Source organism: Erinaceus europaeus, chromosome 13 (assembly GCF_950295315.1).
Source record: "Erinaceus europaeus chromosome 13, mEriEur2.1, whole genome shotgun sequence".
Classification (NCBI taxonomy): Eukaryota; Metazoa; Chordata; class Mammalia; order Eulipotyphla; family Erinaceidae; genus Erinaceus; species Erinaceus europaeus.
The window spans coordinates 13,509,253-13,522,858 of NC_080174.1; the positions used below are offsets into that span (position 1 = coordinate 13,509,253).

The 13,606-nt window shown below is 46.6% G+C and overlaps 1 protein-coding gene across 4 annotated transcripts; it reads left to right on the forward strand.

The window, feature by feature from the left end:
• The first annotated feature begins 351 nt into the window (after positions 1-351).
• Positions 352-9,873, forward strand: LOC132542674 (retinoic acid early transcript 1E-like). 4 transcript variants are annotated; one of them, XM_060205345.1, is made up of 7 exons: positions 352-540; positions 2,558-2,703; positions 5,256-5,318; positions 6,783-6,879; positions 7,456-7,716; positions 7,972-8,244; positions 9,714-9,873. In XM_060205345.1, exons 4-7 carry the CDS (start codon positions 6,813-6,815, stop codon positions 9,818-9,820), a joined length of 708 nt encoding a protein of 235 aa, XP_060061328.1. In that variant the 5' UTR covers positions 352-540; positions 2,558-2,703; positions 5,256-5,318; positions 6,783-6,812; the 3' UTR covers positions 9,821-9,873. The 4 variants fall into 4 exon arrangements, with proteins under 4 accessions (XP_060061328.1, XP_060061327.1, XP_060061326.1 ...); XM_060205344.1 differs by lacking the exon at positions 352-540 and having other exon boundaries at positions 2,547-2,703; positions 5,256-5,364; XM_060205343.1 differs by lacking the exon at positions 352-540 and having other exon boundaries at positions 2,547-2,703.
• The last annotated feature ends 3,733 nt before the right edge of the window (positions 9,874-13,606 follow it).

Sequence of the window (13,606 nt, forward strand, 5' to 3'; positions counted from 1 at the left end):
TACCCTTAGGAAGGATAACCTCCAGGTGGGCAGAGCTAGAAGAAACCCCCAGAATTCCCTTCAGGGAAATGTCAGCACCGTTCATCCGCCTTCTGAGGCTATTCTGGCACCCAGCAGCCACAGGTTGTGCCCTTGCTGACCTCTTGATGCTGCTCTAGCCTTGGCTCTGCCACTGTGACCAACTGCGCCCACCAGCACAGACACCCTGAGCCCTGGTTGTACCATCTGTTATTGGCAGCAAAGCAGCCACCACATCACGACAGTCACAATGCAGGTGACTCCCTCCCAAGACACCCCTTCAGGATCACCACCCTCCCCCACCATAAAGAGGGGGTACAGCCTCTGCCTACCATCTGGCACAGTCCTGAGGGTCCCCACGGTGTCCTCTGTTCTGTCTGTAGATCCTCAGGCGATGACAGCAGCCGAGGAAGGTGCAAGATCCCAGCCAGGTTCTTCTGCTCACTGTGTCATTTGGGCCCCCACCTCAGCCATTTGCTCTGGGCAGACCAAGGCCCGCACAGAGACAGAGAAGCAAGAACTGTAAGGATTCTGCAAGCCTCTTCCTGCTTTGGCAGGACCTGAGTTATCCCCAGGGAGCCGGGTTCTGAGCTCACTAGGTGCCAGGAGACACTCACTGTGAGGGTTCTAAACTCTTTTCCCAGCTACCCCCCTTTCTGTCCCCTCTGTTCTCCTTCACCCCATAGCTCTGAGGGGTGGGTGGGGCCGCAGTCTGTTTGTGATGTGAAGCACCCGACCTGTACACAGACCCAACCAGTTTCACCCCTTTAAAGGACAAGAGCTGGAGATCACTGAGCAAAGCTGAGGTTTGGAAGTGCTGTGGCTCTGAATCCAGCCAGAGCCCCAGCCAGAACCTCAGCTCCTTGAACTGACCAGGACAGCAGCATTTCCCTTGTTGACTCTGTGTGTCTGGGGGCAGGGAGGAGGCTGGTGGGGCTGGTGAGGGGGCACCCTGGGCACTGGCCTGAATTCACTGCTCTCAGGCTGCTGTTCCATTTTCCTTACAAAGAAGGACCCCTTTGGCTTGGAAGCTCCTCTGGTTCTGTCACAGATCCTGTGCAGAGAATAGCAGGAAGGAGAAGTTGACAGCCAGGGTGGCAACTAAAATCAGTTCTCTGTCCCAACACCCACCTTGTGTTTCAAAACTTCTATTCATTAGAGCAGGGAGCCACAGAAAACTCAGGAACAATTATTTGCAGCCTGGGAGGTGCCTCAGTAGATTTAGCATTGGACTCTCTAGCAGAGGGGGGTCCTGAGTTCAATTCCCAGCATCACCTATGTAGCCCCATAAATAGATAGATAAATAAATAAATGATATGGAATTTATTTTAAAAAGCCATTAAAAAAAAAAGATGTGAGACCTCAATCTATTTTTGGTTTGTGAATGTTCATTTGTCCAATACCATTTGCTGAAAAGACTATTCTTTTCCCTATGTATTACTTTCACTGGTTAATCAGGTAGTTTTAAAAAATAAAAGTTCTTGTAGACTGAAAAAAAACAACTTCTATTCATTAAGGAAAAGGCCACATGAAGGTGCATGAAGCAGAGCTTCACTGTGGCTGGACTTGGAGTGTTTGTCCCACTTTGGTTAATATTTATATGTTACAAGGGCTGGGTGGTGGTGCAGCTGGTTGAGTGCACATGTCAACAATATACAAAGACCTGGGTTCAAGCCCTAGGTACACACGTTCAGGACAGAGCAGACAGGAAGTCTGCAGGTGGCAGTAGAGGGAGAGGGGGTTTCATGATCGGTAAAGCAGTACTGACAGTATCTTCCTGTCTGTCTCCCTCTCAGCACTACCCCCCTTCCCCAGAGCCTTTTGGTTTGGTGCAATACATTCCACTCAGTCCAGGTCTCACTTTCTAACAATAAGACATCTGCTTTTTTTGTTCTTCCCTATTAAGCTTATCTGACTTAGCATGATGATTCTAAGTTCCATCCAAGATGAAGCAAAGGTGATGACTTTATCATTTTTAATAGCCAAGTTGTATTCAGCCGTCATTTAAACTTAAAAATTTATCTATTTATTTACTTTTGGATAGAGAGAGAAACTAAGCAGGAAAGGAGTGGCAGAGACCTCTGCAGTACCTCCTCAACCTCATGCAGCTTCCTCACCCTCATGCAGTTTCCTCCCCTGCAGTTGGGGACTGCAGGCTTGAACCTCAGTCCTTATGCACAGTAACCTGTGAATTCATCCTGGCGTGTCACCATAAACCTTTGTTTATAAAGACCTGTTTAGCAGTTCAATGACAGAGGGCAAGCCCAGACTATCTCTCTGGCTATTTGTGCTTACAGGGATCAAACCAGAGCCTCCTCAAGTTTGCAAAGCATGACTTCTACCAAAACACAAATGAGTGGACTACATGGTCATTATAATCCTGCTAAGATAAAGTGTGGCCTTTCTGTAATTAATTTCTTTAATGTTATGGTAGTAAGCAGAGAGCCAAGTTAACTGCATGAATCCAAGCCTAGTCTTTTTCTGCTCAAGAAATTTCTTTAGATCCTGGGAGAAGTGTGTCGAAGCGAAATTTCTTTAGATCCTGGGAGAAGTGTGTCGAAGCCTTTCTACAGCCAGCACAGAAGGAGCTGCAGAGACGGGGATGCAACAAAGTCACAGGAAACTTGCAACATATGTGAACAGCAGAGCAACAACCAAGCACATTGAACAGGACAGAGATGAGCTGTAAGTTTTTGTCTCCCATCCCCAAGCCCAAACCTGTAGCAGGCTGACTGGAAGAAGAAGAGGGTCCTAGAGTCTTCACTCCAGAGGCGAAATGCATTGCAGCCCCAGCTGAGAACCTGCCTGGCCACATTTCAGAAGTAAACTCCACCTCAGATTCCAGCAGGAAGAAAGTTTTCTGTGAAACTATCTTAGACTTCTAGCATCACAGGTGGTGGTCTCAGCTGTTCTTGAATCAGCAATGCCTCAGCACACAAATACAGGGGGTACCCAACACCCCTTTTGTGAACTTGCTGAAGCAGGCTAGCTAGACAACAAAACCTGACCAACCAGGAGCTTTCTGTCCCTGGAGAATATTTGACTGTGTGGAGTGCGGGCAGGTCTCTGGATTGAAATACAGTGGACTGTCTGGGACTACTTTATGCCAAGGGAGGAAACGTCCCAGATGTGGTCTTCTGCTAAGCCTACTCTGGTTCTGATTGCCGGTGTTGTTGTGAATAAGTCCTGGGTCTCAGAGGAGGCCTATGGTCAGTTCCCTCCTAGAAGAAGTCTAGTCCACTTACAGATAACACTTTGGAAGAGTCTCAAATGACTCCACGATTAGGTAGAAGGAAAGTAGATGTGCAGAAACAAGGTGGTTAAGGTCAGGAAAGTTTATGTAGTAGTGGCTACATGAAGTCGCGAAGAGAACTGGTTCCTGCATATGCTTTCCTTCTGTTGTAGTCCTAATTTTAGTCCCACCTTGAGTCAACTTCCCATTGGTCTGCTGAGATTATCTGGCTTTTCTATGGGCTTGTGTCTCTTCCAGGTGTGATTATCTTTCTAAAGCTCCTGCCAAAGTGTAAAGTGCTCCCACGGTGCTCTTGAAAACCCTTCCTACTATTTTCTCTCTGTTATTTTAAAGTTCTTACCCACTTACAGAGAAGCAGGCAACAAAAACAAAACAAAATGACCATAAATTCAGACAGTCTCAGTTAACTGGGTTTCCCTAACAATGTGGCTAGACCAAGTTTTCAGAGACAACGGGACACACAGATAATACAGCACAGGGGCAGTGACATGGAATAGAGGTGGGTCATGACCCTGAGCAGAGATCCTATGAAAGGACAGCTTGCCTTCAGGCCAGTCTTACTGTTGAGTTGGAGCAAAATACGTGTGTGTGTGTGTGTGTGTGTGTGTGTGTGTGTCCCTTTCTCGATCAGTCCTGAATTGCAGAACAAGACAGATGTAACTTGGCAGATTACTGGTCCACCCCCTGAAGCAACCCACAGCCTCATCATCAATCCATGTCTTCAGCTCCACCCACTCACCACTGCACTGGAGACTGCAAAGATAGGTACTTTGGGAACTTGGAGACGCATCATCAGACCAATGTTTTCCCCAGCTGGTATGAAGGGAACCGGTCTGCTGCTTGCCTCTTACAAGAACTTTACACATTATCACTGCTACCACCATTGGGTGTGGGCATGTGTGTACACTCATAATTATTTTCTTCTTTGTTGCATTATAAGTTTTCAGATTATCTCTTTTTCTCTCTTTGTGAGTGTATTCATATTTTCTTATTATGTTTATTCTTTCTCTGTCTGTCTTTTTTACAATGTCTACTATTGGGAGGTCATGTTTCACAGTGCAGTCAGGGAAACATAGGTACAACTCCTCATCTTCCCATGATAGGTGTTTGTGTGACTAGAAGACACTCTGTCCTCCACTATAGAGCTCCCTCACCCATCATACGCCAGGACCCCAATGTCTCTTCATTCCATCTATTATCTTCCTCCCGCATGTGGCTTCATGAATCACACCACACCTAGCCCAATGTTCTTCCTGTGTTTTCTCTTACTATTCTTTTTTCTTAAGTTCCACCATTGAATAAGATCATTCAGTATTGGTCCTTCTCTTTCTGGCTTAAACCACTGAGCATGATACCTGCAAGTTCCAGCCAAGATTTTTCAAAGGAGATCCCCACATGATATTTAACATCAGCATAGTTAGTATTTCATCGTGTAGGTGGTCCACAGCCTTCTCAGCCATTCAGGTATACCATTGGTACCTGGGTTGCTTCCAAGTTTACAAACGATGCTGCTTTGTTTTTTTTAAGATTGTATATATTTATTAATGAGAAAGATAGGAGGAGAAAGAAAGAGCAAGACATCACTCTGGTACATGTGCTGCCAGGGATTGAACTCAGGACCTCATGTTTGAGAGTCCAATGCTTTACCCACTGCGCCACCTCCTGGACCATGCAAACTATGCTGCTTTGAACATTGACGTGCATAGGTCTCTTCAGATATCTTTGCTTTACCTGGGTGGCTTTGGTCACTATTTTTCATTTATTTTTTTTTTCTTTTTAACCAGAGCATTGGTCAGCTCTGGTTTATGGTGGTGTGAGGGATTGAACCTGGGACTTTGGAGCCTCAGGCACAAGAGTCTTTTTTGCATAACCATTATGCTATCTACCCCCCACTCCATTTACTATTATTGTTATTATTATTATCCCTACTATCATCATCACCATTATTAAAGTGTTCGTTGTTATTGTCTGCTTCTCTCTACAGTTTGAGCAGAGGAGACCCTCCTGTCTTTGCAGCTACACCCACCCTCGCTCACATCTATCAGAGGTAAAGGTGCCACCCACCAGAACAACAGCCCCATCCACATCACAAGGTGCTGGCTTTAAGGGGCCTGGAGTCTGCTTCTCTTTACAGTTTGAGCAGAGGAGACCCTCCTGTCTTTGCAGCTACACACACCCTCGCTCACATCTATCAGAGATAAGGGCGCCACCCTCCAGAACAACGGCCCCATCCACATCACTAGGTGCTGGCTTTAGGGGGCCTGGAACAAATAGTCCAGAGGCCAGCTTGTTCCATACCTGAACAGACTGCAAGGGCTATTGCCCCTCCAGGGAGCCACAGTGTCCCTTTCTTGACACTTTCTGACCTGACCTGACCTGACCTGACCTGACCTGACCTACAAGGGCTTGCTGCAGACATTTCATCCTCAGCCAGCACCTACACCCCAGCACGATCTTCATCTTCAGTGGAGCCTCTGTGATACAGAAGTTAACACCACAACTGCTGCTCACACACACAGAAGCTCAGTCTTGGCCCAGGCTGCAGTGGCAAAACCCCACCTAACTGGTACATTGCTGTCAGAGAGCCCTGAGAACATGGTCTATCGTTTTGTTACTTGGGAGTTGCTCTCTTAGCCTAACCTCTTGTTTACCCCACATTCATGCCAAGTGAAGCATAGCTCAGCTGGACTATCTCTGTGGGCTCCCTACAGGTTTTTTTCCCTGGAACTCAGATGCATTTGCACATGAGAGAGGCTCCACAATCCTGCACACAGATAAACAAATTGCAGGGAACATCTGTTCAAGCCTACCAAAGTAAACACCCTTGCAACAAACTTGAAAAGACACCAGACATAATGGTAAGACAAAGAATAATGGAAATGCTGTGGTAAGGATTGAATTCAGGGCTCCAGCCATGAGTGATACCACTAAGCTGCCTCTTTGTCTTATCATTATTCAGTTTTTAAGAGAAAAGGGAAAGAGAATGGAAGGGTAGGAGAGAGAAAGGAGGAGACACAATTCTCAACCACTCATGAAGTTCCTTGGTGCTAACTGTGGGGTTCTCATATAGTGCCCAGTCCAGGGTCTTCTCAAGCTATGGCATGCTGTCCACCTGCTGAATTACATCCCTGATCTCTGCCCTGAATGTTTGGTTAACACTGTTGGGTATTTGGTGAAAGCAAACCTAATCAAGATAGTGGGGAAACAGAAATGAGAAGGCAAAAGAGACAGAAGGTTAAGAGATCAGAAATAGGTGGAAGGAGAGAAAATGAAATTACAATATTACACACATCAGAAGAGGCTTTGGGCATGGGTTTAGGAGGATGTAAATTTTCTTATGTAGCATACCATTTTCAACTTAATAAATACACTTCGAATATATACAGAACACTTCCTTGGTATAAGTGTTCTTCCTTCTGAATTCTAGTAGTGATTATAAGTCCTCCCTGGAGTGAATTCTTTGAGCAGTGTCCCCAGTTGGGGGAATATATACAACCCTGTACTTCTACAGGTTAATCGAAAACTGCTGGAAAGATTGGGGATGGCAGTTTTCACTGCAGGGCTTGGGCTCATTCTGCTGTTGCTAGAAGCCAGGGAGACTCTGGGAGGTGAGTGTCCTGGGTTGTCACCACCTGGCTGGGGAGGAGGAGGAGGGAGGGGCATCATCCAGGGCTCAGGCAGGTGGGGCCTGTCCAGGTCTCTCATATGGGCAGGTTGTGTAGAGGTGGGGGCAGTGGCGGAGCTGCTCCCAGGAGGTTACTGACACCCAGACCCTGTGCTCACAGGGGCAGCTCTTCCTCCTGCCAAGGCCACCTGCTCCTCCAGGAGCCTCTACATAATGATTCCTGGAACCAGGAATCATTACGAACTTGAGATGATTCTTTGGAGTCTTACTTCATATTTGCTAGAAATCTGTCCATATTGTCACTGGTCCTTCAGGGAGAGATATTATATTGTACTTCCTATGGTTATGGGTAAAAAATATTTGTATCTGATTCTGGTACCAGTAAGTGCAAGTGAGAAAACATGGTAGCATCACAGTATGTGACTAAACCTCAGACAATTAAAGCAGAGCTAGGACTCAGAGCCAGAAGCAGCAGAGGCTGGGGCGGAGACCCTCCCTCTGCAGCCAGGCCCTTCACAGGGAGGGAGGCCCCGGCTCACAGCTGCATCTTCTCTCACAGGGCCTCACTCTCTCTGCCTCAACCTCACTGTCAGATCTGAGGCCTCACCTGGACAGCCCTGGTATGAAGCCCAGGGCTCAGTGGATGAAAGGACTTTCCTTCAGTATGACAATAACAAGAAGACCACACCTGTGGGTATGCTGGGGGAGAAGTTCAAGGACACCAAATCATGGAAAGAATTGACAAGAATTATAGAAGAAACCGGGTATGAGCTCAGGAGTATCATGAGTGACACCATTCTGAAGGGAAGAGCACACAAGAGTGAGTATGGGGAGGGCATGGGAGCTGGAAACGGGGAGCAAGAGAAGAGAAGGGGCAGCGCACAGGAAGAAAGGGGCCTTGTGTCACAATGAACATGGTCCCACCTTAGAGACAAGATGGCTACGCTGGGCAGGAAAAGGCAGGTCCTGGAGAGGAGAGTCCAGGCCCCTGAATGTGAGACACACCCTGGGCACTGGGAGAGGAGGGGCTCTCAGACGTGGGTGTTTTTTTTTGTTTTTTTTTGTGGGAGTGCAGGTTCCCCCAAGCTGAAAGCCAACATGTGCTGTCAGAGGAGTGCAGGAGAGTGCACTGGTGCTTTGTGGGAATTCAACATCAATGGACAGACAGCCCTCGTTAACACAATGACCATGAACTGGTCAGTCCTTGAACCTGGAGCCATAGGGATCAAGGAGGAGTGGGTAGCCAACCATCGTGTGGCAAGCTATTTCAAGAACATTTCAAATGAAGAGTGCCAGTTCTGGCTTCAGGAATTCTTAAACAACTTTGAGGAATATCTGGATTCCATAGGTAACTGAGTAGAGTGGAGGGTGTGGGTATGTTTGTGAAGGTCTGTGCATTCTCTGCGTGTGTATGAGATAGAGAGACAATGACAGATTTCTGGGTGGACTTTGATGTGTAGAGTCAGTAACTGCCCTAATTTCCACATATTCTCCTTTTACACTCCCTTCCCTACCAACAGGAGAATCTCCTCCTTTCACCAGTGACCTTGACTTTAGACACATTGCTCTCCTATTCTGGCTTTGGTCAGTTCTCCCCAAATCAAGGCTCTCTCTACCAGCAGTGTTTGACTTCAACTGCATGTTGCATGCTGGAGTCTCACTTGTGTCCTTGGGCGGCATGTTGTGGAGGAAGAGACCTGTGTGGGTGAACACCCACGTTCAAGAGGGACCTATGTGTGGACTGACCTGTGTGTGGCCCAAATCTACATGTATCACTGTCATCCCAGGCCTTCTCATCATCCTCTCTTCCATTTCTCCTTTAGCAAACTCAAAAGCCAGCTCTTTGCTATATTAACATTAATATTTATTTATTGCCACCAGGGTCATTGCTGGGACTTGGTGCTGGCTCTGTGAATTTACAGCTCCCAAAGGCCATTCCCCCACCCATTTCTTTTTTTTCCTTCTTCTTTTCTTTCTATTTTATTTGCTAGGACAGAGAGAAATTAGAGGGGAGGAGAGATAGAGAGAATGAGAGAAAGATAGACACCTCCAACCTCCTTCACAAGTCATGAAGTATACCCCCTATAGGGTGGGGTAGCAGGGGCTTGAATCTGGGTCCTTGAGCACAGTGATGTGTGAGCTCGACTGAGTGTATCACCGCTGGCCTCTGCAAAGCCAACTCATATGAAGTCCACCCCATTTACCTCAAACAACATTAAGCACTCCCACTCTTTCATCCTGGAAAAGGTCTTCATTATTTCACAAGAAATATGTCAGTCTCTATAGTAATTATGTTAGCATCTGCTATCTCCCTCAGTAGAGAACTGAGTTTCAAGAGAACAAGGCCCAATCCCTTTCTCTTTAATGTCCAGGGTCCCAGAGCATGGCTTTCATGTGATGTAGCCAATACGGAGGCAACATGTGCCAATGTGGGGAAGTACTTGTGGGAAGGTATCTTTTTATGTTTTTTTTAAATATTTATTTATTTATCTATTTCCTTTTTGTTGCCTTTGTTTTATTGTTGTTGTAGTTATTGTTGTTGATGTTGTCACTGTTGGATAGGACAGAGAGAAATGGAGAGAGGAGGAGAAGACAGAGAAGGGGAGAGAAAGCTAGACAGACACCTGCAGACCTGCTTCGCCGCCTGAGAGGCGGCTCCCCTGCAGGTGGGGAGCCAGGGGCTCGAACCGGGATCCTCATGCTGATCCTTGTGCTTCGCGCCCCTGCGCTTAACCCACTGCGCTACCTCCCAACTCCCATCTTTTTATATTTGATGGTACTTACTTATGTTTGACAGTATTCACTTTTGCTTTTCAGCTGCATCATCCAAGGCAGAAGAAACCATCCAGCATTATCCATCCACCTGGTTAATTACCTGGATCATGCCAATAATCACTGTTCTGTCCTACTTGAAATTTGCTTGATATGCACGATGTGTGTACTAATAAGCATTAAAATTTACTGTAGATGATGGGAATCCAAGTGCAGATATAGTACATTAGGCATTACCTGGTAATCCAAGGTTCCAGACTCTATTTTTAAATATATTTTATATTAATGAAAGATAGAGAGAAAGATGATACAGAAAGAGACAGAGAGAAAGAGAGAGAGAGAGAGAGAGAGCCCAGAACATGACTCAGTTCTGGCTGATGGTGGTACAGGGGACTGAACCTGAGACTTTGAAGCCTCAGGCATGAAACTTTTTTATGTAACCATTATGGTATCTCCTTTCATCACCCCAGTATGGTATCTCCTTTCATCGCCCCAGAGGTCCTAGTTTCTTTCCACAGCACAGCCATTAGACAGAATTGCACAGTGCTCTGGTCCTCTTTCTTGTTGGGTCTCAACTTAAATAGATTAACATTTCCTCTCTGGGGGGCAGGAGGTGGCACACCAGGTTAAGTGCACACATTGTAATGCACAAGGACCCGGTTCAAGCCCCTGGTTCCCACCTGCAGGGGGAAAGCTTCACAAGTGGTCAAGCAGGGCTACAGGTGCCTCTCTGTCTCTCTCCCTTACTCTATCTCCCCCACCCCTCTCAATTTCTCTGTCTCTATCCAATAACAAATAAATGAAAATATTTTATAAAATTTTCCTCTTTGTGAAATGGTGGGGTCTCAAACTTGGCACTACAGAAAGACAAGCTAAGAAGGCAACGTGGACATTTGGTTTGGATCTTACTCATCCCATTGGAAACAGAAGTACTGATTCTGCAAGTTCTCTATATCCTTAGGGTATCTCCTCTGAAATATAGGCTTTTCATCCCTTGTTTAGTATTATTTCTTTTCTTTCTCTCTCTCTCTTTCTTAAATAAGAACAGTTTCAATAAAAGGTTAAAGTCAATACGAAAGTAGAAATCTTGGAAATGTTCACATTGCACACTTCAAGGATAAAATTACCGTTGTTTCTGAGAAACAACTGTTAAAAGGTATTTGAAGTAGCTTACCAAGAAGTACCTTAGGATAGCAATCTTTGTGATTGGCTTCAGGTAGTAGCATCTTACAAGCAAACTTATGAACTTTGTCACTCCAGATTAGTGAAGATGAGGACAGATCTGAGTCTGAGGACAATAGCAGATCTTAGGTTACTTAAGAAACCCTGCATTTCAAAGAGCTAAGTTTTGGTTGCAAGTACAAAACAGTTTATATTACCTTTGAAATCTTTGGTTCACTGGTTAATTATCATGTACATGCTGGTGTTTTATGATTATGTAACATTTCTTAAGAGTCTAACTTGTTCTGGTCACTGCTGATTATTACACTGAAATAATTGCCTGGGACAACATTCAATAAACTTCTTGTCCACAGCATTATAGTGAGAGATGTATTTATTATCATTCCAAGTCTCTTTTTCCAGAAAAGTGTATTAGCCCGGACTCAACTGTGTAGATTTCTTTGATGTTCAATAAATGGGGGGGGGGTAAAATAATGGTTATGCAAAGAGACTCATTCCTGAGGCTTCAAAGTCAGCAAACACAGATAAGCTTACATTAAAGTGTCAATAGGTGAAAGTCCTGCAGAGATTCCCTGGCATCCTGGCACAGCCCCAGAGCCCTCCTGCCTTCCCAGACCCTTCCTTCACCTGTTCCATCCAGGCTCCAAGGACCATTGAGCTCACTGGGCGGATTCTCTGGTGCTGTGATCTCTTTCAGAGTCCCTCTGCCTCTATCTAAAAGTAAATGATTTCATACATCATCATCACGTATGGATTGTGGTGGGAGATGGAAGGAGCTCCTGACAGGCTGACCTGAACCGCACTGACCCGCCGGCGCTGTCCACGCCCTTAATGCTGCCGGGTGCGAGGCCCCCTAGCGGCCACTCAGGGAGCCCTGGGCCGCCCAAAGCTGCAGCCTCCAGAGGTGCCAGTCCAGTGGCTGTGCCTCTAGCTGTGCGGGTCTTCCTGACGACAGCCAGGGCGCCTGCCGCCACCTTTTCCCAGAGGTCCAGGCTACTAGCTGCACTGTGGGATGTTGTTTTTGGATGCAGAGGAGCAGTGTCCTCATCTCTGATGCAGCTTCTGCCAGAATTCTTGAGTCAGCTACATGACATTTTCAGTCAAGGGGGTAGAAGGAACCACTGTATTCCCATAGTAATATTCCCATGCTAATAAACTTAAGAATATCTGTATTTACAAAATACAGGCTCAGGGTCAGCTGGTAAAGCGAATGCCTTAACATGTGAGAGGCCTTGGGTTCAGTCCCCAGCACCACATGGGACCAGCAAGGGAAGAGGGAAGAAAGGAAGGGATGAAAGAAGGAAGAAATAAGTAAACAAAGGCCACAACAATCTGTGGAGTTTTTCAGGCACTGGGCCCCAGAGATAACCGTGGTGGCAAAGCAAACAACATGATTAGCATACCTGTGATTTGAGGAAGGATGTTAGAGAAGAGGACCCCAGGGAGTGAGCTCACTTCCTGGTTGACCTTAGAATCCCTGTTACTAAGTAACCAGACTGACCTGACAGAGTAGGATGTTCTCTAGCTGTTTTTCAACCTTCTGGGGCTCTTACTTCAGGAAACCCCCCAAACCTCGGTGCCAGAGTGCTGAGCAGGATCCTCAACCCCAGTGTCATGGCCATTTGCCAGGAAGCCCAGCAAGGTAAACACAGTGATACAGTGACCACTCCTCTGAGTCCTTCCTGAAGAGTCACAGTCCCCTCTGCTTCCATGGGGAGAGGACTCATGGGAGGGACATCCTAGGGAGGAACAGGTGGCTGGGCGGTTGCTTAGTTCCTGTCCTAGTCACCCACCCAGACAGACTGGCAGGGTGGAGAGGGGGCTGTCATCTGCCTCCGAGCTATGCCCAAGTGAACCTCAGGAGTCTGTGAGGTTTCCTTCCTGCTGGAGGTCTGCGAAACCTGCTGTGCCTGTGTTAGCACCAGGAATCACGTGTTCTGGGCACCAGTGTAGACAGCTCCACAGACTTTGTGGCTCTCTGACTGTCTACTGGGCAACTACAGAGCTCCACCCAGGATAGCATGCAGGAGCTACCAACAGGGTCCTTCTCTCCATGTCCTGAAAGGAGTGGCCAGGCCCTCCATCTCCAGCAGAGCTCAGTGCTGTGGGGTCTGGACTCAAAAACTTGCTATTCCTTAGAATAGGAAGTTAGAGCTGCACTAACCTCCCCCATGTCCTGGAGCCCTGATCCCTCCCCTCCAGGATACTCTTACACAGTTACACCAACCTTAAAGTCCTGGGTGCTGCCAGGTTCCCAACTTAACAGTGTCTGTGTCCACTTGTTCTCCAGATCCAGGTTGCGAGAAAGTATCTCTGGATCTCTGGAAGAGGAGTGGTCTCTCACTACTGCTGCTTCCAGAGTTCCAGCTGGAGGGAGGGCTGTGGTCTTGGGCTTTTCTGGGAGCCCCCCCCTTTTAATTTCTTTAATGGGGAATTAATGTTTTACATTCGACAGTAAATACAATAGTTTGTACATGCATAACATTTCCCACTTTTCCACATAACAATACAACCCCTACTAGGTCCTCTGTCATCCTTTTTGGACCTGTATTCTCCCCACCCACCCACCCCAGAGTCTTTTACTTTGGTGCAATACACCAATTCCAGTTCAGGTTCTACTTGTGTTTTCTCTTCTGATCTTGTTTTTCAACTTCTGCCTGAGAGTGAGATCATCCCATATTCATCCTTCTGTTTCTGACTTATTTCACTCAACATGATTTCTTCAAGGTCCATCCAAGATCGGTTGAAAACGGTGA

Coding starts and splice junctions, on each gene's coding strand:
- LOC132542674 (XM_060205345.1), top strand. CDS start 6,813: ATGGCAGTTTTCACTGCAGGGCTTGGGCTCATTCTGCTGTTGCTAGAA. Junction 6,880..7,455: donor AGCCAGGGAGACTCTGGGAG/GTGAGTGTCCTG, acceptor CTTCTCTCACAG/GGCCTCACTCTCTCTGCCTC. Junction 7,717..7,971: donor GAAGGGAAGAGCACACAAGA/GTGAGTATGGGG, acceptor GTGGGAGTGCAG/GTTCCCCCAAGCTGAAAGCC.